Below are 25,028 nucleotides of genomic sequence, written 5' to 3'. Positions count from 1 at the left end.
AAATTCAACGCACTTCCCATTAAAATACCAACGGCATACTTCACAGATCTAGAACGAACTCTCCAAAAATTCATCTGGAATAAAAAAAGACCCCGAATAGCTGCAGCAATCCTGAAAAAGAACAAAGTAGGTGGGATCTCAATACCAGATATCAAGTTGTATTACAAAGCCACTGTTCTCAAAACTGCCTGGTACTCGAACAAGAATAGGCATATAGATCAATGGAATAGAATAGAGAGCCCAGAAATCGGCCCGAACCAATATGCTCAATTAATATTTGACAAAGGAGGCAAGAACATACAATGGAGCCAAGATAGTCTCTTCAATAAATGGTGTTGGGAAAATTAGACAGATATATGCAAGAAAATGAAACTAGACCACCAACTTACACCATACACAAAAATAAACTCAAAATGGATAAAGGACTTAAATATACGACAGGAAACCATACAAATTCTAGAAGAATCCAAAGGCAACAAAATCTCAGACATATGCCGAAGCAATTTCTTCACTGATACAGCTCCTAGGGCACTTGAAACTAAAGAAAAAAAATGAACAAATGGGACTACATCAAAATAAAAAGCTTCTGCACAGCAAAAGAAACCATCAACAAAACAATGAGAAAACCCACTGTGTGGGAAAACATATTTGCCAATGTCATATCTGATAAGGGCCTAATCTCCAAAATTTATAGGGAACTCATACAACTTAACAAAAGGAAGATAAACAATCCAATCAAAAAATGGGCAAAGGACCTAAATAGACACCTTTCAAAAGAGGACATTCAGAAAGCCAAGAGACATATGAAAACATGCTCAAAGTCACTAATCATCCGAGAGATGCAAATCAAAACAACAATGAGGTACCATCTCACACCTGTCAGACTGGCTATCATCAACAAATCCACAAACGACAAGTGCTGGAGAGGATGTGGAGAAAAAGGAACACTTGTGCACTGCTGGTGGGAATGAAGACTGGTGCAGCCACTATGGAAGACAGTATGGAGTTTCCTTAAAAAACTGAAAATGGAACTCCCATTTGACCCTGTGATCCCACTTCTAGGAATATATCCCAAGAAACCAGAAACACCAATCAGAAAGGATATATGCACCCCTATGTTCATAGCAGCACAATTCACCATAGCTAAGATCTGGAAACAGCCTAAGTGCCCATCAGTAGATGAATGGATTAGAAAACTGTGGTACATCTACATGATGGAATACTATGCTGCTCTAAAAAGGAAGGAACTCTTACCATTTGCAATGGCATGGATGGAACTGGAGAGCATTATGCTAAGTGAAATAAGCCAGTCAATGAAGGAAAAATACCACATGATCTCACTCATTCATGGTTACTAGAGACCATTATAAACTTTTGAACAACAATAGATACAGAGGCAGAGCTGCCTCAAACAGACTGTGAAACTGCAGCGGGAAGGCCGGGGAGGGTTGGGGGGCAGGAGGTAGGGGGGTAAGAGATCAACTAAAGGACTTGTATGCATGCATATAAGCATAACCAATGGACATAAGACACTGGGGGATAGGGGAGGCTAGGGGACTGTCTGGGGGGGGGGATAAAATGGACACTTATGTAATACCCTTTGTAATACTTTAAGCAATAAATTTAAAAAAAAATGTTGTTTTACTAGTAAGCTACTGATTTGGGGCATTGCTTGATATGCAGCAATAAACAACCAGGATTCTATAGAAAGTGAAACAAGTTAGTGTGTAGACTTAAAAGGTTTTTATATACATATAATGAAACACATGAATTTTATATTTATAAATATGTTTAGTGGAATCAAATGATGTATACTATTCTGATTTCCACTTAAAACAAGTCTTGGTAATAGTAATAGGTTTTGTTTTTTGGTTGTTGTTTTTTGTTAATCCTCACCCAAGGATATTTTTTTCATTGATTTCTTACAGAGAGTGGAAGAGAGGAAGGAGCGGGGGAGAGAGAGAGAAACACATTGATCGGTTGCCTTCTGAATGCTTCCCATCCGAGCTGGTGTTTGAACCTGCAACCCAGGTACATGCCCTTGACTGAGAATCAAACCCTGGACCCTCTGACGCTCTAACCACTGAGCAACAACGTCCAGGGCAGTCTTGGTAATAGCTTATGCCATTAAAAATGGTCTGAAATGTATGAAGACTGTTCCATTTAAGTTTTAAGTAATCACATGACCCTATATAATAAAAGGCTAATATGCAAATTGTCCCTTTGACTGGGAGTTTGACCAGGAGCTCGACCAGGAGTTCTACCAGGGGGAGGGGCTGGCCCACAAAGGCCCACGGCCCCTCCCTCTGGCCAGCCCCACCCCTGATCAGCCTCACCCACCCTGATCAGGGGTGGGGCCAGCCAGCCAACCTCCCACATCCCCTCTCCTTGGCCAGCTCAGCCCAGTCCTGATGGGGCAGAGCAGCTGGACCCCACCCATGCACACATTTGTGCACTGGGCCTCTAGTATAAATATAACTGAGTTTGCCTCCCTTTTTATTTATCCCATCCTCTCCCCAGAGGTAACCATACTCCTAAGATGGTGTGTCTTTCCACATATGTTTACATACTTTTACTAAGTATGTATAAAACACATAAAATATATAATACTAATATATTATATAATATATATAGTATAATATAAAAACATATATAAATTATTTTTGGACATGTAAACATCTTAATAATGTTTACATTATCAAATAAATTGTTTCAATCTGCTTTTCTTATGCAATATTATGTTTAAGACTAGAGGCCCAGTGCATGAAAATTCATGCACTGGAGGGGGGTCACTCTGCCCAGCCTTCCCCCTCTCACAGTCCAGGAGACCTCAGGGGCAGGAGGCAACCCGGCAATCAGGGGAAGGCGACACCCCATCACACCTCTGCTGCTGCCACTGCTGGCAGCGCAAGCCTCGGCCAGCCCTGGTTACCTGAGCCTTGGGCAGCCCTGGGTGGCTGGGCAGCTGCTATCTGAGGCTTGCCTGCACCTTGAGCCAGCCCTGAGCAGCTGGGCAGCTGCCATCGGAAGCTTGCTTGCACCTCGGGCAGGCCCTGGGAGGCTGGGGGGCTGAGGGGACTGGGGGACTCTGGAGGCAGGCATGCACAGTGGCCAGGACCTCCTGGGGGCGGGCCTGGCTTTGCTGTATGCCTGCCACCCTGGCAGGGCTGAGGGGACTGGGCACCACTATCTTGTAGCTGTGGGCACCGCCATCTTTGAGGGCATAGCATTCAATTAGCATATTCCCTCTTTATTAGATAGGATATTCACTCATACTGCTGTGTGAAGATATAGGTCATTCATTTTAACTGTGTATAGTGTTCTATTGTATAAATGCATCATAATTCTTTATTTCCCTCCTAATTATATTTCTCTATTAATAAATGCATCCATGCTTCTTAGTTCATGTTTTATATTACCATTTCCCACCTTGTCATTCTTGTCCAAGTCACCAATGCTTTTAGCTCCTGACTGACAGACCCATCTCATTGTATGAATTGTTTTCCAGGGAGGTGATACTCTTTAGTAGTAACATATTTGAATAGTGCTTATAATTTACAATCATCTTTAAGTAGATTACCTCATGCAATCTTTTCAAATACTCTTAAATTTAGTTAATTTGGTTATAAGCTAGTAAACTGAACTTGAGAGAGGTTAAATGTCTTGTTTGGGCACACAGAGTTGTGGACTCAAGTTTAGTTGTTTGTTTTATAGGCCATGCCTTGGCAATTAGAGGAGAAGGAGGAATGTTGAAGATATATAATAACTCAATCCCAATTATCTCTGATAGGGAGAATTGAACTGAGAAGTATCCTTGTGTATTGAAAAACATACCGAATTCAGAAACAGAAAACTTGCATTTCAGTCTCTTCTCTACAATTATGGCTGAAAATGAAGTTGATGTTTATGCAAAGTCAATTGGCCATTAACGAAATAAATGTTCAAACCCAAAGTTTATGTGGTATATTTCAAGCAATAGAGCTCTGAGTTTAAATATGCAAATTATTTTTTCATTTTTGGAGTTGGTAATTTCTGGATAACTGCAGAGTCTGGTTCATGGAGCAAGCATGTTTGTATAATGTGCTGGTTTCCATGTGTCTGGGAGGTGTTACAGCATGGATGGTTTTTTAAAATGTTATCAGATCTTATTCTTTTCTATAATAATTTATTTTGATAACTTTGGATCTTTTGTCATAATGTAGTTATCTTTGTTCACTGTTATTTTTTCCTGATTATTTTTAAAAGACTTGAGGGAGATCATGTATTCTCTCGGCAGATAGAAAGAGCATGAGGTTAAAGGCGGGGTTGGAGGGGAGGTTGACTAGTAATCTTTTAAACTTAAGAATATTTCTTTTGAATAGATGTAATTTTTAAGTTGCATTATTTATTATTTTTAGAAGCACTCAAGCAGTACCCAAATAGTTACAACTCACAATGGTAACAAGACTTTTTATTACCTTTTACTGTTCATCTATAATTTTCACCTTGCATAAAACTTTTAAACATATTTAGAAATATGAAATTTCCACAGCTATATTTCAGAAAGCAACTAAAAAAGTGTTTTATTTTCAAACCAAGTCAAATATATCAAATATTTGTGACAATATACCTAACACAATTAACCAAGTGTTCTATTTAACTTTCTGAGAGAAAGCAAACATAATATTGTATCACTCTTTTAAAGAGGATAATTTAAAAAATAACTGTATGCTGCCATTTTATTTGAGAATTAAAAAAAAAACATAGAGAGAAGACATCACCAAAAATGACAGAATAGTAACTCAAAGGTTCCATGACAAAAACTGTCAGAATCAACTTTTGCAGAACTCTGGAATCTAATCCAAAACTTACAATAACAATGGGAAGACTTGAAGAAAGACACTAATGGGTTGCATTAAGAGAGTGATATGGTGTTATAAATTGCCAGCTCACCATCCTCAACACCCCAGATCAGCTGGTGATGGTTGCTAGGACCAGAAGGAGCACTATGGATCTTATTCTCAAAGAACTGTGGCTGTGGGCATCAACCGGTTTGGCAGATTCCCCTCAAAGACCAACAAAGGTTTTTCTTTGTTTTGCTGACTCAGAATCTTCCCAGGAGTGGAGTGGCTTTTGCTACAGCAGCCTGAGGCAAAGGATAACATGCAAGACAAACAGTAACAGAATGAGAAGCTTGGGAGGAAGAGGCTGGGTAAAGAGATACATGAGGAAATACAGGCATTTTAAAGTTCACCAATATACAGGGGATTGAGAAGGCCACACTTAATGCCCAGAATGGGATGCATGTGCTTTAAAGACCCGAGGAGACCTAAAGCTCTCATCCCTGGCTGACTTTCAGACTTTGTGCAAGTACGAAGTGAAAACTAATGAAGAGTTGTAAATTGCCTGGCTAAGCATAGAATGAGTTCCCACACAGACCAATATGCAAAGACTGGGAGAGTCTTTCTTCTTTCCTCTCTCTTTTTTTTTCCCACTGGCTCCAGGTATTTAAAGTAATTGTCAAACACCAGCTGACCACTAAGCTAGGACAACACAGAGTTCAGTGGACACAGATGATAAAGAATGCAGACTTTAAAAAAATAGTTTAGAAAAGTCACTAAACAAACAAACAAAACAACCAACAATTTCCAGCAACAACAAATCCTGAGAGGCAAGAATATGATTTCCACATGATAATATTAAAAATATCCCGTTTCAACAATAACAAAAATTATGAGGCATGCAAAGAAAGTATGGCCTATTCACAGGAAAAAGAAATGAATAAAAATTTTCTGCCCTAACCCGTTTGGCTCAATGGACAGAGCATTGGCCTGCAGACTCAAGGGTTCCAGGTTCGATTCCGGTCAAGGCAGGGGTGGGCAAACTTTTTGACTCGAGGGCCACAATGGGTACTTAAACTGGACCAGAGGGCTGGAACAAAAGCATGGATGGAGTGTTTGTGTGAACTAATATAAATTCAAAGTAAACATCATTACATAAAAGGGTACGGTCTTTTTTTTTTTTAGTTTTATTCGTTTCAAACGGGCCGGATCCGGCCCGCGGGCCGTAGTTTGCCCACGGCTGGGTCAAGGGCATGTACCTTGGTTGCAGGCACATACCCAGTGAGGAGTGTGCAGGAGGCAGCTGATCAATGTTTCTTTCTCATCAATGTTTCTAACTCTCTATTCCTCTCTGTAAGAAATCAATAAAACATATTTAAAAAAAATTTTCCCCTGCCCTGGCTGGGATGCTCAGTTGGTTGGAACATCATCCAGTACACCAAAAGGTTGCAGGTTCAATTTCTGGTCAGGGCACATTACCTGGGTTGTGGGTTCTGTCCCGGGTTAGGGGCATACAGGTGGCAACCAATTGATGTTTCTCTCTCACATCAATGTTTCTCTCTCTCTAAAAATCAATTTAAAAAATATCATCTGGTGAGTATTAAAAAAACAAGCAAACTGTCCCTGAGGAAGCCCAGGCAGTGGACATACTAGTCAAAGACTTTAAATCAACTGACTTTAATATGCTCAAAGAGTTAAAGGAAATCATAGACTAATAACTAAGATTAACCAGGAGAATTATGTCTTATCAGATAGGGAATATCAATAAACAGGAAGAAATTATAAAACTGTACCAGTTACAAACTCTGGAGTTGAAATGAAAAACTCAAAAGGTTCAATATCAGATGTGATCAGGCTGAAGAAAGGAACAGGTAACTTTCAAATAATTCAATTGAATTTATGAAGTCTGAGTGTTATATTGTAAATCAAAGGATGCCTTAATCAATAAGCCAAATTTATTTGCAGTCCTTTTCATTTCACTAGTGCTAACGGGCCCAGAGGAAATCTTGCTTCTCAAATTCTGGAGCCCAATCTGGTGGAAGTCTTTCCTATTTATATGTTTTTCAGCTCTTTGTTTTCCAAATTTGGAATGAGACTTCCAGACCTTCTGAGAAAAAGTCCTGTTTGCTGGGACAGGGCCGTGAGATCATATCTCAAGGCCTGGCCTGGCGCTAGCACTGACAACTCTGTCTGGGGCATAGTTTATGGCCTCTCTGGAATGGGGATTAGTCTTATTGTCCCTATTATTAATGAAGCAAATGTTTACAGAGTAGCAGGGTTAAAATTTTAAACAGCAGTTTTTACCCAAGATGGAGGTTACTATGCTTCATTAGGAGCAAAAAGAGAAAGCAAAGAGAGAGGAAGGAGCAGAAAGATTATTTGAAGAAATTATGAACAAACCTTTAAAATTTAAGGGAAGTCATGAATATAAACATCCAAGAAGCTCAACAAATCTTAAGCAGGATACTCGCACCAAGAAACATTATAATCAAATTGTCAAAGCCAAAAGCAAAGAGAGTATCTTGAAAGAAGCATTAGGTATTAGGTCTTATTTGGATCCTGATCCAAACAAACTGTTAAAAACAAACAAACAACTATGACAGAATTGAAAATTTGAACAAGGATGGGACATAAAATTATAATAAGGAATTATTAATTTTAGGTATGAAATAGTACTGTGGTTTTACATAAAAAAGAAAGTCCTCGTAGATATGCACTTTGAAATCTTATGCACAAAGTGATATTATATATGAGATTTGCTTCAAAAATCATCTCTAAGGGTGGGAAATGGGTAAGGATATCCTATATAATAAAAGGCTAATATGCAAATTGTCCCCAGGGGCAGGAGTTCGACTAGCCAGGAGTTAGACATGAGCTGACCACCAGGGGGTGGCATGGAACATGGTGGGCATCGGCAATGCAGCACTGGCAGTGGGCAACAGTGGAGGTGCTGCTGGCCCCACTCGGCCCCGATGAAAGCGGGACTACAGCAGGATGGTGGACCAGGTGAGTGGGCTGTGCCAGGCCAAGGCAGGTGTGAGCAGTGGCCCCGATCACCCCACCAGTTGCCCCACAGGTGGGCCCTGATCACCAGCAAGGCCTAGGGACCCTACCTGTGCACAAATTTCATGCACTGAGCCTCCAGTCCTATATAATAAAAGGCTAATATGCAATTGTCCCCTCCAGAGTTCAACCGACTGGGAGTTCGACCACTCGCTATGACATGTACTGACCACCAGGGGGTGGCGTGAAATCAGGAAGGCCCCAGCCAGCAGCCGGAAGGCCCCAATCAAGCCTGATCGAGGGCTTCCTGTGCACAAATTTCATGCACCAGGCCTCTAGTAGATACAATTGGATTGACCATGAGTTGTTAACTGTGAACAATGGGTACTGAATGCATTTGCTTTCATTATACAGTGGGCTCTCCATATCTGTGGGTTTCATATCCTCACCAAAGATCAAGAATAGTAAAAAAAAAATTTACATTTATGTTGATATGCACTATGTTGTTAGGCCTATGATGGTTGCATTTGAACATGTACTGAGACTTCTTGTTATTTCTTAAACAATACAGCATAAACTATTTACATAGCATTTACATTGCATTACATATTGTAAGTAGTCTAGGGATGATTTAAAGTATGTGGGAAGGTGTGCATAGGTTATATGCAAAGACTATGTCCTTTTATATAAGGGACTTGAGCACCCTGGAGTTTTGGTATCCCCTGGGGTCCTGGAACCAATTTCCCATGGATATCGAAGGAGGACTATACTATTCTATTTTTTAATATGTTTGAAATTTCCCATAAAAAAATTAATACTGGTAAAGTTAATGTGAACTATATAAAAAGAATACATTTTTAAACAAAAAAAGGAATAAACAAAGGTATTAAGAATAATTAGAAAAAAATCCATGTCCTTGACTCATTTCCTGTCTCCCAGCGCATTTTTGTTAAAGAAAACAGCGGGCATTGGTAGCAAGGAGGATCAGAGGTGGGTAGTGCATATTGCTCGTCATAGATATTCCTGCATAAATGTTGTTTTTTAAAAATATTAAACCAAAATGTGATTCATTTTTACTACTGAGGTTTTTTGCATCCCCTTAAAGTTTGCAACTGAGTCCTGGCAGGGCGGGGAGGGGTGGAGGAGGGGGGGGTGGTTAAGGTGTGTATACTGGGAGAAAAGGAGGAAAGAGGCAAGTCCCCAGAGAAGCAGTGGGAATGGCCACCAGGCCCCTGAGTAGATTAACAGCAGGGACCCGGAAATCCACAAAGAAGGGATGGCGGCCGGCCGGAGAACGGGCGGAACTGACGCTGTTACAAGGGACCCCAGGGGGCGCGCAGGGGCCAGAGCTCCCCCCCCCCGCCCCCCCGCGCGGAGCAGGCTGGGGCGGGACGGGGGCGGCGCCGCGCTCTGTGACGGAGGCCCCACGTGACCCGCCTCCTTGGACTCGCGCGCCTCGCTCCAGCGCCAGACCCCGCGGAGGCTCGCCCTTCTGGTTGCATCGCCCGGTGGCCCTGAGGGCGCGCGGGCCCGGGAAGCCCCAAGCGGCGGAGGCGGAGGCGGAGCAGGTAAGGGACCCGGAGCGGCGCCCGGGGTGGCGGCGGGGCGGCGGTGGCGAGTGGACCTGGCCGGGGGAGCCTCCGAGGGGTCGGGCTGCTCCGGGCGAAGCGCCTCGGAGACGCAACCCCCACGCCCCGACGCGGCGCGCGTGTGTCTGCGGAAATCGCCGAGCTTCCCCGGGGGCGCGCTGGGCGGCCCACGGCGACAACCCTCGGGAAGCACCTGCCTCTGGGCCCCCGCCCCGCCCCCGTCTTTCTGGGTGTCGAACGCGGTGGGCAGCGCGGGGTGGGGGCGGCTGGAACGAGAGGCCGGGCGGGCCGGGGGCGTGCGTGGCGGGGCGGACGGGGCCGGTGGGCGCACCCGCTGGGCCAGCGCTCGGCTGCGGCGCCACCCGCTCCCCCTCGCCGGCCCCTGCAGGTCTTCGGGTCCCAGAGTCGCGGCCGCGCGCTCCAGGCGAGAATCGGGAGGAGGAGCCGCCTGCAAGGATAGGCCCAGGTGGGTGCGGGGTACGGTGGTCGGGGGGCCGGAATGAGTGAAAAGCCCTGAGACCCCAAAGCCTTACCCCACCCCCATCCTGTGCTCAGTTTTGGTGCCTGCAGAGGCCTGGGCTTGGATCGCAGGGAAAATGGTGGGTTTGGGGCGAGGGATGGGAGGGGAGTCAGAAGAAGGGGGGAGAGCTGGGACTGGAGGCCCCCTAGAGGGCGTAGGGAGCCTCTCAGGTGGGGAAAATGCAATTTTAAAAAGTCTTTGAAATTCAGGCCTCTGAATCCGGAAAGGTGCATAGTAGGGCCTCTGTCCTCGGTGCTGATCAGTCCGCCAATGAAGTAGTCCCTTCTATCTCTTGTCTCCTAGGAGCAATGGCGTCCAAAAAGGAACTAGCAGTAAAAAATCTCATCATGGAAAAGGCCCACCAGGAAAACGAAGGAGCGGACCAGGCCCTTGTGCAGAATGAGGAGGAATCACGCAATTTGGGAGGAGGCGAAGCCCAGAAGCCTGGAGGAAATGTCAGGCTGGGGTGGGTTAAGCGACTTGTCCCAAATTTTCGACGGGCCATATCTAACAAGCGTGTTGATCACAATGAAGTGGGAGATAATGTAGAAAAGATCGCAATGCACCGGATGGAAATCAGGAGAAAGACCAGGGAGCAGCAAATGAGACATGTTATACGCTTCCAAACTCCTGAACCTGATAATCATTATGACTTTTGCCTTATACCTTAAATCCTAAGGTTTTCACTGAGGTTAATAATGTGGCCTCTACTCCAAAAGCTAGTAGTTTTGTGATTTACTTTTCTGTAAACCTTTTGATGTTTCCTCTTACTAGTTTCTAATTGAATAATTTTTATGTCTCAGCATAAAACTCTTTGTCCAGCAAGGCAATTTCACCAAGTTTTTGGAAAAATATTCTTTTCATGTTGTAAAATTAATAAAGCAGCTTAAAAACCAATCTTCCTATTCTACCCAGTCTTTTTTATTCTTTGTTAACATTACTTTTACTCTCCTAACTACCTGGACTCAGAATCTCAGTCAAATTTGACTACTTTTTCTTGTCCCCTACCAATCAGTAAGGAGGGATCCTACTCATAATTTAACATCTGATACCATTTTAAATTGTACTTCCTACTGTTTTTCAAAAAGTGTGAGTCTATCATCTGCATAAAAACACTGATGGGGGAGCTTTTTGAGAATGTAAGACCTCTGGCTCGTATCTTCCAGACTCACAGACTGGAGCTCAATAATCTCCACTTTTTAACAAGCTCCTTGGGTAATTGTAATATATAACAAAGCCTGAGGGCACTATTGTGTATATGTATGTAGCTATGTACAGATGTGTATGTATATTGGCATATGTATTATGTGTCTACATAGCCATATATTGTCATACTAGAGGCCCGGTGCACAAAAATTTGTGCATGGGGGGGGGGGCATGTCCCGCAGCCCGGCCTGCACCCATTTGCAGTCCAGGACCCCTTGGGGGATGTCCACCTGTCGATTTAGTCCCACTCCCCAAGGGATCAGGCCTAAGCTTGCAGTCAGACATCCTTCTGGCAGCCAGGGAGCCCTCAGGGGTTGTCCAACTAAAGGCTTAGGCCCCCAAGGGATCAGGTCTAAACAGTTGGACATTGTTAGTGCTGCCACGGAGGTGGGAGAGGCTCCTGCCATCACCTCTGCACTGGCCAGCCATGAGCCAGCTTCTGGCTGAGTGGCACTCCCCATATGGAAGTGCACTGACCACCAGGGGGCAGCTCCTGCGTTGAGCGTCTGCCTCCTGGTATCAGTGTGCATCATAGCAACCGGTCATTCTGCTGTTCAGTCAATGTGCATAATATTTATGCATATTGCATAGCCTTTTATTATTATTATATAGGATGTCCCTATTTCCCCCCTTTTGTCCCCTCTACCCAGCTCTTGCCCCCCACTTCTCTCTGGCCATCACCATACTGTTGTCTGTGTCCATGGGTTGTGCATATATTTTCTTTGGCTAATCCCTTTTTTAAATTCACTTCTTTAAATTTTTATTTTCAGAAAAGTGCTTATAACTGCACTATTATATATTTTCTATTATGTCATTTAGAATTAAGATATTTCTTAATTGAACCCTTGTAAATTTTAGCACAATTTAATAAATTATGCTAGAAGCAATTAGGAGATTTTTCATGTAATGCAGATACATTTCAATTAATATTTTATTAATTTTTAATATTTTAATTTGAAATAATCTCATACATGTAAAAAAACTATAACATACTACAGCATATTATATCTACCCTTCACCCAATTTCTTAGGTGTTAATCCTATCTAATAATAGCCAAACATGGTAATTGACTGTACCTTCACTATGCCTCCCATTGGCTAATCAGTGTGATATGTAAATTAACCACCATCTTTGTTGGCAGTTAATTTGCATACGTAGGCTCCAAGCGGCAGAGGGAAGACAAGGCGAGCTGGAGCAGCGAAGACGGAAGATGGAAGGCGGCTTCGGCTGGAGCGAAGGCCTGAGTCCCGGGTGCCGGAGGAAAACCTGTGCCGGCAGCCAGGAGAAGGGAAGGCCTATTGCGCGAATCTCTTTGTGCAACAGGCCTCCAGTTTAAACATAACCATTATACAACTAACAAAATTTGGAATATATTTTTCTTATAATCTCTTTAATGTTACTTAATCCATTTACTTTGTTTTTGTTAATCTTCACCCAAGGATATTTTTCCATTGAATTTTAGAGAGAGTGAAGGGAAAGGGAGAGACACATTGATTGGTTGCCTCCTGCACATGCTCTGATAGGGACTGGGGATCAAGCCAGCAACTGAGGTACATGCCCTTGACTGGAATCGAACCTGGGACCCTTCAGTCCATGGGCTAATGCTCTATCCACTGAGCAAAACAGGCTGCAGCTTAATTCATTTACTTTTAATCTATATGTGTCTTTATATTTAAAGTGGGTTTTGTTTTTGATTCACCCTCATAATCTGTCTTTTAATTGGTGCATTTATGCCACTGACTTTCAGAGTGCTTACTGATAGAGTTACTGCCATATCAGGCGGCTTCTGGGGCTTCTGGGGCCGGCCTACAACCCAGGATTGGATTCATCATGGGCGGCAGGCAGGCGGCTTCTGGGGCTTCTGGGGCCAGCCTGCAGCCCAGGATCGGATCCGATCACAGGCGGCAGGCAGTTTCTGGGGCTTCTGGGGCCTGCCTGCGACCCGGGATTGGATCCATCATGGGCGGCAAGCAGGCGGCTTCTGGGGTCACACACGGGGGCCTGGATGGCGGCTCGCACTCATGCTGTCCCACCCTGCCTGCAGTATGCAAATTAGCCGCCATCTTTGTTGGTGGTTAATTTGCATATTGTGCTGATTAGCTAATGGGAGGCATAGCAAAGGTACAGTCAATTACCATGTTTGGCTATTATTAGATAGGATTAAATGTAAACAAGTAGATAGGATGAATACTTATTTGAATTCAATGGGCAAAATGCATTAACAGGAAATTATAAGACCTTAAAATAGACTGGTTAATAAAGTGGCAAATGAGGGTACTGGAGGTTAGAGATGCTACGTACCAAGGCTACCACCTACTATAGATCTTGGGAGAGATGATCTGGCCTGGGTAATTTTTTATACTTTGTACTCATCTGAAGATGCAGAATATTTGACTTATAACTAAGCTGAGGAAAATCAAAGAGGATTCAGCAAGACTGGGGCTGTTTTTTTAAATATTTTTTTTCTACATTCCCAATGCAGACACTAGTATTTTTAGAATACAGCAGAAAAGAAATCCTAAAGACCCTCCAAAGTGTTCTTCAACGTGAGGATTGCCACCCATTATGGCTCTTGAAATCCATTTTGTGGGTGATAATCAAGCAATTAAAAAAAAAAAAGGCCCTGGCCAATGTGGCTCAGTTGGTTGGAGCATCAGCCTGTGCACTAGAGGGTTGCAGATTTGATTCCTTCCCTGGTTGGGGGCAAATGGGGGGAGACAATCGATGTGTCTCCCTCTCATCGATGTTTTTCTCTTTCCCTCCCACCCTCCTTCCACTCTCTCTAAGAATCAATGGAGAAAAATATCCTTGGTTGAGGATTAACCAAAAAAATAAACAAAACAATAAGCAATTTTTAAAAAACCACAATAGGCCTTGGCCAGTGTGGCTCGGTTGGAGTGTCATCCAGTACATGGAAGGGTCACAGATTCGATTACCAGTCAAGGCACATACCTAGGTTGTGGGTTCAATCCCTGGTCAGAGCGCAGGCAGGAGGCAGCTGATATATGTTTTCTTCTCACATTGATGTTTCTCTTCCTCTTCCTCTCCCTTTCTCTCTAAAAGTCAATAAAAAAGCATGAAAAGCCTGGCTAGTTTGGCTCAGTGGATAGAGTGTTGGCCTACAGACCAAAGGGTTCGATTCTGGTCAAGGGCACATGCCTGGGTCGCAGGCTTGATCTCCACTGGGGGGCATGTGGGAGGCGGCCAATCCATGATTCTCTCTCATCAATGATGTTTCTATCTCCCTCCTTTTCCCTTCCTCCCTGAAATCAATAAAAATATATTTTAAAAAAGCATGAAAAAATTTTTAAACACAAAAGAATAGAACAAAAAACATCAGAGTCCCTAATTGATGACTAGTGTTAAGAATTATTTTAAGAAACTTGTTTTAGTTTTACATGTAGGAAATATTGTCACCTTATGGTATTTCTAACTGTACATCACAGGGTAAAAAAATTGAAAGTCACTTTTTCAATTCAAACTTCATTTCACAAATAAGGAAACTAGGGAGGAAAGTGATTTTCCCAAGGTCACAGTTAGTGGTATAGCTGGGACCACAATTCCCATTTCAGGGTACTTGTCTCCTCACACAGTGTCTTCACAAGACATGATTTGGAAATTCTTGCCATGTGTACTGATTACCAGTGATACGGATAAACAAACGTGCAACTTATATAAAAATTAGAGGCCCAGTGCATGAAAATTCATGCACTGCAGGGGGGTCACTCAGCCCGGTCTGCCCACACTCATAGTCCAGGAGCCCTCAGGGGTGGGAGGTGACCCAGCAATCAGGAGAAGGCGACGCCCCATCACACCGCTGCTGCTGCCACTGCCACTGCTGGCAGTGCAAGCCTCGGCCAGCCCTGGTTACCTGAGCCTTGGGCAGCCACCATCCGAGGTTTGCCTGTGCCTCAGGCCGGCCCTGGGTGGCTGTGGGCGCTGCCATCTTTGTTGTTAATTCTCACCTGAGGATATTTTTCCATGGATTTTTAGGGAGAGTGGAAGAGAGGAAAAGACAGAGAGAAACATCAATGTCAGAGAAACACATCGATTGGTTGTCTCCTACCCAAGCCCTAACCAGGGCCTCGGCCATGGAAGAGTCTGCAACCCAGGTACATGCCCTTCACCAGAATCAAACCTGGGACCCTTTGGTCCAGAGGTTGATGCTAAATCCACTGAGCCAAACAGGCCACAACATAGGCACTTTTTAATAGCTAAGTGCTTGAGTGATGTTCATGAATGGGCTTTTGGTCACTCTGGAAATTGACACCATACCTTCTATACCAATCCTAGATTTCCCAAGGTAGCCTCAATTTAAGAAAATTGGGGAATAGACGGTGAGATCAGAACTTGACTGGTAGAAGAACTAAAGGAAGCCTTACCAAGGTTATTGGGTGATGATGGGGATAGGACAGACTTTCTGGAAGAAGTAAGGGTCAATGTTGGGGTTCAGAATATGGTCTTTTGAAGACCTGAAATAAATCCTCTCCCCTTGGTGTTTCTGAGGGAGTGGAATGATATGGTCAGAACTTTCGGTAAGTGGTAAAGGTCAGAGAACAACGTTATAATGTGATTGGTTGAAGGAGAACCAAATTAAAACCCTCCCTCCTGGTTGTTTATGTGATGGTGGGGTATGCGTACAGAGCTTTCTAGAAGCAGTAAAATTTAGGGACAATAATCAGAATATAACTGAAGGAGAAATGAAGGAAGCACCCCTTCCTGGGTGGTTTTGCAAGGTTGGAGAAGTAAGGACAGAACTTTGTGGAAAAGTAAAAAATTTAAAAGGCAATTGAAGGCCCTAACTGGCTTGGCTCAGTGGATAGAGCGTCGGCCTGCGGACTGAAAGGTCCCAGGTTCGATTCTGGTCAAGGGCATGTACCTTGGTTGCAGGCAAATCCCCAGTTGGGGGTGTGCAGAAGGCTGCTGATTGATGTTTCTCTCTCATCGATGTTTCTAACTCTCTATCCCTCTCCCTTCCTCTCTGTAAAAAATCAATAAAATATATTTTAAAAAATAAAATAAAAGGCAATTGAAGGAAAACTGAGTTACCACATTGAATACTTTTTTTTTTATCTTTTTTTTTTAGTATTTTTTTTTTATTGCTTAAAGTATTACAAAGGGTATTACATATGTGTCCATTTTATCCCCCCACCCTAGACAGTCCCCCAGCCTCCCCTATCCCCCAGTGTCTTATGTCCATTGGTTATACTTATATGCATGCATACAAGTCCTTTAGTTGATCTCTTACCCCCCTACCTCCTGCCCCCCAACCCTCCCCGGCCTTCCCGCTGCAGTTTGACAATCTGTTTGAGGCAGCTCTGCCTCTGTATCTATTATTGTTCAAAAGTTTATAATGTTCTCTATTATCCATGAATGAGTGAGATCATGTGGTATGTTTCCTTCATTGACTGGCTTATTTCACTTAGCATAATGCTCTCCAGTTCCATCCATGACGTTGCAAATGGTAAGAGTTCCTTCCTTTTTAGAGCAGCATAGTATTCCATCGTGTAGATGTACCACAGTTTTCTAATCCATTCATCTACTGATGGACACTTAGGCTGTTTCCAGATCTTAGCTATGGTGAATTGTGCTGCTATGAACATAGGGGTGCATATATCTTTTCTGATTGGTGTTTCTGGTTTCTTGGGATATATTCCTAGAAGTGGGATCACAGGGTCAAATGGGAGTTCCATTTTCAGTTTTTTAAGGAAACTCCATACTGTCTTCCATAGTGGCTGCACCAGTCTGCATTCCCACCAGCAGTGCACAAGTGTTCCTTTTTCTCCACATCCTCTCCAGCACATTGAATACTTTTATTAACTTATACATCTCATGGGAGTATCAACTTTTCCTGAACATGGTGGGCAGTACATTCTAAGTTTGTAAGGTGAGGATAAAGAAATGTCATTGGGAGTGTCCCTAAAGAGGCCTGTAAGAAAATAAAATGAATCTCTTATGAAAACTAAAGTAAATCAACCAGGAACAACAAAAGGGATTAACACATTCATCCACGTGTCATTTATATATTCATGTTTGTAAACTTTTTAGTTTCTTGAAGAAAATATGTTTTTATAAATTTTGAAGCAAGGCTTAGGATAGAAGCCTAGTAATTAACAAGAAGAGGAGTCAAACTTTTAATAGCATATGCTGTTGTCTTCAAATACAGAAAATGGAGGTATCGCTGAGGGAGTCTAAAGGTCAGGAAGAAAAAAAATGAACTTACAATGAAAAAAACAAATAAACCAAATACCGTGAGCATAAAACACCAAAACACATTGCCACTTTCAGTCCTTTCAGCCTGTATCTACATTTGAGTAAGCATTTCAGCTTTATTAAAGTTAAGCCTGTGAAATCATGATCATAATCAAAATAGTAAACACTTCCATCGTCTCAAAAAGTCTTTGTTCCCATTTTTAATCCATCCCTTCTTCCACTCCCAATCCCTGGAAATCTCTAATCTAATTTCTGTCACTATAGTTTGCATTTTATAGTATTTTATATAAATTGAATCATAGAGCACACACTCTTATTTTTGTCTGGCTTTATTTATTAAATATAATGATTTTTCATGTAATAATAGCATATTCCTTTCCATTGCTGAGTAGTATTCCATGGAAGCTCTAAGTTTAAATTTTTTTTCTTTACTGATTAAGGTATTACATATGTGTCCTTATCCCCCCATTGCCCCTCCCACCCCACTCCCGTTCATGCCCTCACCCCCCTGTTGTCTGTGTCCATTGGTTAGACTTATATGCATGCATACCAGTCCTTTGGTTGATCTCTCCCCCTTACCCCACCCTCCCCTACATTCCCTCTGAGGTTTGACGGTCTGATTGATGCTTCTCTTTCTCTGGATCTGTTTTGTTCATCAGTTTATGTTGCTCATTATAATCCACAAATGAGTGAGATCATGTAATATTTATCTTTCTCTGACTGACTTATTTCGCTTAGCATAATGTCCTCCAGCTCCATCCATGCTGTGGCAAATGGTAGGAGTTCCTTCATTTTTATAGCAGCATAGTATTCCATTGTGTAGATGTATCACAGTTTTTTAATCCACTCATCTGTTGTTGGGCACTTAGGCTGTTTCCAAATCTTAGCTACTGTAAATTGTGCTGCTGTGAACATAGGGGTGCATATATCCTTTCTGATTGGTGTTCCTAGTTTCTTGGGATATATTCCTAGAAGTGGGATCATTGGGTCAAATGGGAGTTCCATTTTTAGTTTTTTGAGGAAACTCCATACTGTTATCCACAGTGGCTGCACCAGTCTGCATTCCCACCAGCAGTGCAGAAGGGTTCCCTTTTTCTACACATCCTCTCTAGCACTTGTCGTTTGTTGATTTGTTGATGATAGCCATTCTGACAGGTGTGAGATGGTACTGCATTGTCGTTTTGATTTGCATCTCTCCAATGATTAGTGACTTTGAGCATGTTTTCATGTGTCTCTTGGCTTTCCTTATATCCTCTTCTGAAAGGTGTCTATTTAGGTCCTTTGCCCATTTTTTTATTGGATTGTTTATCTTCCTTTTGTTATGTTGTATGAGTTCCCTATAAATATTGGAAACTAAACCCTTATCAGAGATAACATTGCCAAATATGTTCTCCCATGCAGTGGGCTTTCTTGTTGTTATGTTGATGGTTTCTTTTGCTGTGCAGAAGTTTTTTATTTTGATGTAGTCCCATTTGTTTATTTTCTCTTTAGTTTCCATTGCCCTAGAAGCTGTATCAGTGAAGATATTGCTTTGGCATGTACGTTTATTTTTTAAGAAACTAACAAACTGTTTTTTCCAAGGTGATTTCACCATTTTGCATTTCCATCAGTAGAGGATTAGAGTTCCAATTCCCATCATCCTCACCAATACTTAGAATGGTCAGGGTATTTTTGCTAATATTTTACATTTTAACCATTCTAAAGGGTGTGTGGTGGTATCTGATAGTTTTAATTTCTATTTCTGTGGTGGCTAATGATATTCAGCATCCTTACATGTACTCATTAGCCATTCATGTATTTTCTTTTGTGAAATAATGTGTTCAAATATTTTGCTTATTTTTAAATTTTGTTGCTTATCCTCTTATTAATGACTTGCAACAGTTCTTTATAAATTCTACATTTGATTTATTGGATATATAGTTTGCAAATTTTTCTCTCAGTTTTGACTTGCCTTTTCATTTTATTTGATGGTTTCAAAGAACAAAAGTTTTAAATTTTTATTAAGTTCATTTAACCCACTTTTTATTTTATGAGTGCGTTCTTCTTAAGAAATATGTTGCCTAAGCCAATGTTATGAATATATTCTCCTGATAATTTTATATTTTAGGCTTTTCATTTTGGCCTATGAACCATTTCAAGTGAATTTTTGTGTACCGTGTGAAGTAAACTCTGGTGTTTATTTTGCTCTATATTGATTGATATACAATTAATACAGCACAATTTGTTGAAAAGCCTTTTCTTTCTCCATTGTGTATAGCCTTTATACCTTTGCCAAAAATCAAGTGCTCATATATGGGTAGGTCTTTTTCTATCCTCTCTATTCTTTTACATTGATTGATATGTCTATCTCTTTATTAATATCAAACTATCTTGATTACTGCAGCCTTATAATAAGTCTTGAAATTAGGGAAAGTTCTTTCAACTTTGTTCTCTATTAAAACTGCTTTGGATATTTTAGGTCCTTTGAATTTTCAAATAAATTCTAGATTCAGCTGGTTAACTATTTTTTAAGCCTGTAGGAATTTTTATCAGAAATCTGTGGACAAATTTGTTGAGAATAGCTGTATTAATAGTCTTTCAATACATTAATCTGGTATAACTTCCATGTATTCAGATCTTATTAAATTCTCTCAGCAATGTTTTATAGTTGTCATTGTGGGGGTCTTGGACATATTGTTTTGATTTGCACCTCGTTATTTTATGGGTTTGTTGCTGCTGTAAATGGAATTTGTAAAATTTAATTTCCCAATTGTTTGTTGCTACTATATAAAAATACAATTGATTTTTCTATATGAACCTTGTAGCCTATGAAATTGCTAAATTCATTTATTAGTTCTAGTGTAACAGAGTGAAATGCTATGTCTCTTTAACTCTATTTTATTCCAGCCTGCATTGTTTCCATGGCCTGCAGGCTAGTAGCTCCTGCTTATTGGCAAGCTAATCATTAGAGGAATCCTGTTTATGGCTTGAGTTTTTTGTAGGGGTTTTAATTTTTATTTTTGTATTTTATTGTGGATAGTATTACAAATGCCCCCCAAATTTTCCCCATCCTCCCAGCCCTTGCCCCATCCCAGGCCTTCACCACACTATAGTCTGTGTCCATTGGTTATGTATATACTAGAGTCCCGGTGCACAGATTCGTGTATGGGTGGGGTCCTTCGGCCTGGCCTGTGGAGATCAGGTCGAAACCGACTCTCCAACATCCCCCGAGGGGTCCAGGCTTGTGAGATGCGGTTCTTGGGTGACGCACTCCTGAATTGGGCTCCCTCCTCTCTGGGTCCAGGATGCGGGTGAAGCAGATTTGGGGCCGACAGTGCCCAAGCAGCAACCTAACCCACAGCCAATAACATGAGGAATCAGGCTTCCTCCTCTACTGGTTGGAGCGTCTGCCCCCCTGGTGGTCATTGCGTGTCATAGCTATCAGGTAAAATGTTGGAGTTTTGCTTAGGTATATATATATAGTTGTATACAAGTTCTTTGGTTAATCTCTTATCATCATCCCCTCCCTCCACCCCCCTCCCCGAGATATGTTATTCTGTTCCATGCCTCCACAACTCTGGACCTATTTTGTTCATTAGTTTATTATAAGTGAGATCATGTGATATTGTCTTTCCCTGACTTGCTTATTTCACTTAGTCTAATACTCTCCAAGTCCATCCATGCTGTCACAAAGGGTAGAAATCCTTCATTTTTACAGCTGCATAGTATTCCACCATGTAAATGTACCCCAGCTTCTTTATCCACTCATCTACTGATGGACACTTGGGCTGTTTCTAAATCTTAGCTACTGTAGATAACATTGCTATGAACAGAGGGGTACATATATTCTTTCTGATTGGTGTTTCAGGCTTCTTCAGATATACTCATAGAAGTGGGATTGCTGGATCAAACAGTAGCTCCATTTTTAATATTTTGAGGAGATTCCCCACTGTTTTCCATAGTAGCTGCACCAATCTGCTTTCCCACCAGCAGTGTACTAGGGTTCCCTTTTCTCCACATGCTCTCCAGCACGTATTGTTTGTTGATGTATTGATGGTAGGTGTGAGGTGATATCTCATTGTACTTTTAATTTGCATCTCTCTGATTAGTGACATTGAGCATTTTTTCATATGCCTATTGACCTTTTGTATGTCCTCCTTGAAGAAGTCCATGTTCAGGTACTGTGCCCATTTTTTAATTAGGTTATTTGTCTTTTGTTGAGCTGTATGAGTTCTTTATATATTTTTTAAATTAAACTGTTATCAGATATGTCATGGGCAAATATGTTCTCCTTTACAGTGAGTTCCCTTTTCATTTTGATGATGGTTTCTTTTGCTGTGCAGAAGCCTTTTAGTTTGATATTGTCCCATTTGTTTATTTTTTCCTATGTGTCTCTTGCCCTAGTAAATGTATTGGTGAAAATTCTGCTACATAAGATGTCTGAGATTTTGCTGCCTACATTTTCTTCTAGGATTTTTATGGTTTCACAACTTACATTTAAGTCTTTTATCCATTTTAGTTTATTCTTGTGTATGGTTTAAGCTGGTGATCTAGTTTCATTTTTTGCATGTACCTGCCCAATTTGCCCAACACCATTTATTGTATAGACTGTCTTTACTCCATTGTATGTTCTTGAATCCTTTGTCAAATATTAATTGACCATAATGATGTGGGGCCATTCCTGGGGATTCTGCTCTGTTCCATTGATCTATATGCCTGTTCTTGTGCCAGTACCTTACTGTTTTGATTACAGGGCTTTGTAGTATAGTTTAGTATCCAGTATTGTGATTCTTCTGACTTTGTTCTTCTTTCTCAAGATTGCTGCAGCTATTCTGGTCTTTTTTGATTCCATATAACTTTTTGGGGTGTTTTTTATAGATCTGTGAAATATGCTGCTAGTATTTCAATAGGAATTGCATTGAATCCTCAGATTGTTTTGGGTGGTAAGGACATTTTAATTGTGTTAATTCTTCCAGTCCATGAACACGATATATGCTTTCACTTGTTTGTATCTTCCTCTATTTCTTTTTCCAATGTCCTGTAGTTTTCCAAGTACAGGTCTTTTACCTCCTCAGTTAAGTTTATTCCAAGGTATCTTATTTTTTGTTGTTGTTGCAATGGTAAATGGAATTATTTTTTTAGTTTCTCTTTCTGAGAGATCATTATCGGTATATAAAAATGCCATTGATTTCTGGATGTTGATTTTGTATCCTGCTACTTTGCTGAATTCATTTATTAAACCTAGAAGATTTTTTGGTGGAGTCTTTAGTTTTTTCCATGTACAATATCATGTCATCTGCATATAATAACAATTTTACTTCAACCTTTCCAATTTGGATGCTTTAGATATTTTTCTTCTTGTCTGATCACTGTTGCTAGGACTTCCAGTACCATGTTGAGTGAGAGTGGTAAAAGCAGATATCCCTGTCTTGTTCCTGTTCTTAAGAGAAGTACTTTTAGTTTTTGCCCGTTGAATATAATGTTTACTGTAGGTTTGTCATATATGGCCTTTATTATGTTGAGGCATGATCCCTCTATTCCCACTTTGCTGAGAGTTTTTATCAAAAATGGGTTCTGGACTTTTGTCAAATGCTATTTCTGCATCTATTGATATGGTCGTGTGATTTTTATCTTTCATTTTGTTTATGTGATATATCACATTTATTGATTTGTGAATATTGTACCAGCCCGGCACCCCTGGAATAAATGCCACTTGGTCATGGTGTATGATCTTTATAATGTATTGCTGGATACAATTTGCTAATATTTTGCTGAGCATTTAAGCATCTATGTTCAGGGATATTGGCCTCTAATTTTCTTTCTTTGTAGTGTCTTTATCTGGCTTTGGAATTAGGATAATGCTGTCCTCGTAAAAAGAGCTTGGAAGTATTCCTTCCTCTTGGATTTTTTGGAAAACATTGAGGAGGATAGGTGTTAGTTCTTCTTTGAATGTTTGGTAAAACTTGCCTATGAAGCCATCCAGGCTAGGACTTTTGTTTGTCCAGAGTTTTTAAATTACTGCTTCAATTTCATCAGTTGTTATTGGCCTATTCAGGTTTTTTTTTTCTTCCTGATTCAGTTTTGGAAGATTGTACTTTTCTAGGAATTTTTCCATTTTGTCCAGGTTGTCCAACTTGTTGGTATATAGTTGCTCATAGTATTTTCTCACAATTCTGTGAATTTCTAAGGTGCAGTTGTTACTTTGCCTCTTTCATTTCTGATTTTATTTACTTGAGTCCTCTCTCTTTGTTTCTTTTTTTTTTTTTTTGTTCAGCATCATGCCTTTTTATTTTTTTTTTATTTTTTTTTTAATTAAATCTTTATTGTTCAGATATTACATTTGTTCCTCTTTTTTCCCCCCATAACTCCCCTCCTCCCAGTTCCCGCCCCACCATCCGCCCTCACTCCCCACCCACTGTCCTCATCCATAGGTGCACGATTTTTGTCCAGTCTCTTCCCGCATCTCCCACACCCCTTTCCCCCCCAAGAATAGTCAGTCCATTCCCTTTCTATGTCCCTGATTCTATTATAATCACCAGTTCATTCTGTTCATCGGATTATTTATTCACTTGATTCTTAGATTCACTTGTTGATAGATGCATATTTGTTGTTCATAATTTGTATCTTTACCTTTTTCTTCCTCTTCCTCTTCTTAAAGGATACCTTTCAGCATTTCATATAATCCTGGTTTGGTGGTGATGAACTCCTTTAGCTTTTCCTTATCTGTGAAGTTCTTTATCTGACCTTCAATTCTGAATGATAGCTTTGCTGGATAAAGTAATCTTGGTTGTAGGTTCTTGGTATTCATCACTTTGAATATTTCTTGCCACTCCCTTCTGGCCTGCAAAGTTTCTGTTGAGAAATCAGCTGACAGTCGTATGGGTATTCCCTTGTAGGTAATTGAGTTTCTTTCTCTTGCTGTTTTTAAGATTCTCTCTTTATCTTTTGCTCTTGGCATTTTAATTATGATGTGTCTTGGTGTGGTCCTCTTTGAATTCCTTTTGTTTGGGGTTCTCCGTGCTTCTTGGACCTGTAAGTCCATTTCTTTCACCAGGTGAGGGAAGTTTTCTGTCATTATTTCTTCAAATAGGTTTTCAATATCTTGCTCTCTCTCATGTTCTGGCACCCCTATAATTCTGATGTTGGTACGCCTGAAGCTATCCCAGAGGCTCCTTACACTATCCTCGCATTTTTGGATTCTTTTTTCATTTTGCTTTTCCGGTTGGGTGTTTTTTGCTTCCTCGCATTTCAAATCATTGACTTGATTCTTGCGCTCCTCTGGTCTGCTGTTGGGAGTCTGTATAATATTCTTTATTTCAGTCAGTGTATGCTTAATTTCTAGTTGGTTCCCCAATATAACATCGAGGGTCTCATTAGTTTTCTTGTAGATCTCATTAAGTTTATCGGCGGCTTCTAAACAGTTCTTGAGAGACCTTAAAAGTGTGGTTCTGAACTCTAGATCTTCCATTGACAATTTTGTCCTGTTTCTTTGTCTCCGCATTTTGTTATGCTTCCTTGGTGCACCCCCTAGTGGTCTTTGTTCGTGGTCTTATAGTTAAATCTTGATTGTTGTAGCTAATTCCAGGGAGGGTTTGACCTCCAGGCCAAGTGGCTATGAGAATCAGCTGTGTCTGCAGTGAGAGAGCTTCTGTCCTCTAGGGAGGTGCTAATCTGGCGTTTGCCTGAGGCTATCCGGC

The 25,028-nt window shown here is 41.2% G+C and overlaps 1 protein-coding gene across 2 annotated transcripts; it reads left to right on the top strand.

The window, feature by feature from the left end:
- The first annotated feature begins 9,264 nt into the window (after nt 1-9,264).
- Nucleotides 9,265-10,829, top strand: BEX4 (brain expressed X-linked 4). 2 transcript variants are annotated; one of them, XM_081115323.1, is made up of 3 exons: nt 9,265-9,391; nt 9,801-9,878; nt 10,236-10,829. In XM_081115323.1, the coding sequence occupies exon 3, from the start codon at nt 10,241-10,243 to the stop codon at nt 10,601-10,603; it is 363 nt and encodes a 120-aa protein (XP_080971449.1). In that variant the 5' UTR covers nt 9,265-9,391; nt 9,801-9,878; nt 10,236-10,240; the 3' UTR covers nt 10,604-10,829. The 2 variants fall into 2 exon arrangements, with proteins under 2 accessions (XP_080971449.1, XP_080971450.1); XM_081115324.1 differs by lacking the exon at nt 9,801-9,878 and having other exon boundaries at nt 9,276-9,391.
- Nucleotides 10,830-25,028: the final 14,199 nt, after the last annotated feature.

The sequence above is a fragment of the Myotis nattereri genome (assembly GCF_964212035.1).
Source record: "Myotis nattereri genome assembly, chromosome: X".
NCBI classification, from domain to species: domain Eukaryota; kingdom Metazoa; phylum Chordata; class Mammalia; order Chiroptera; family Vespertilionidae; genus Myotis; species Myotis nattereri.
This window is presented reverse-complemented; position numbering and strand designations above follow the sequence as displayed.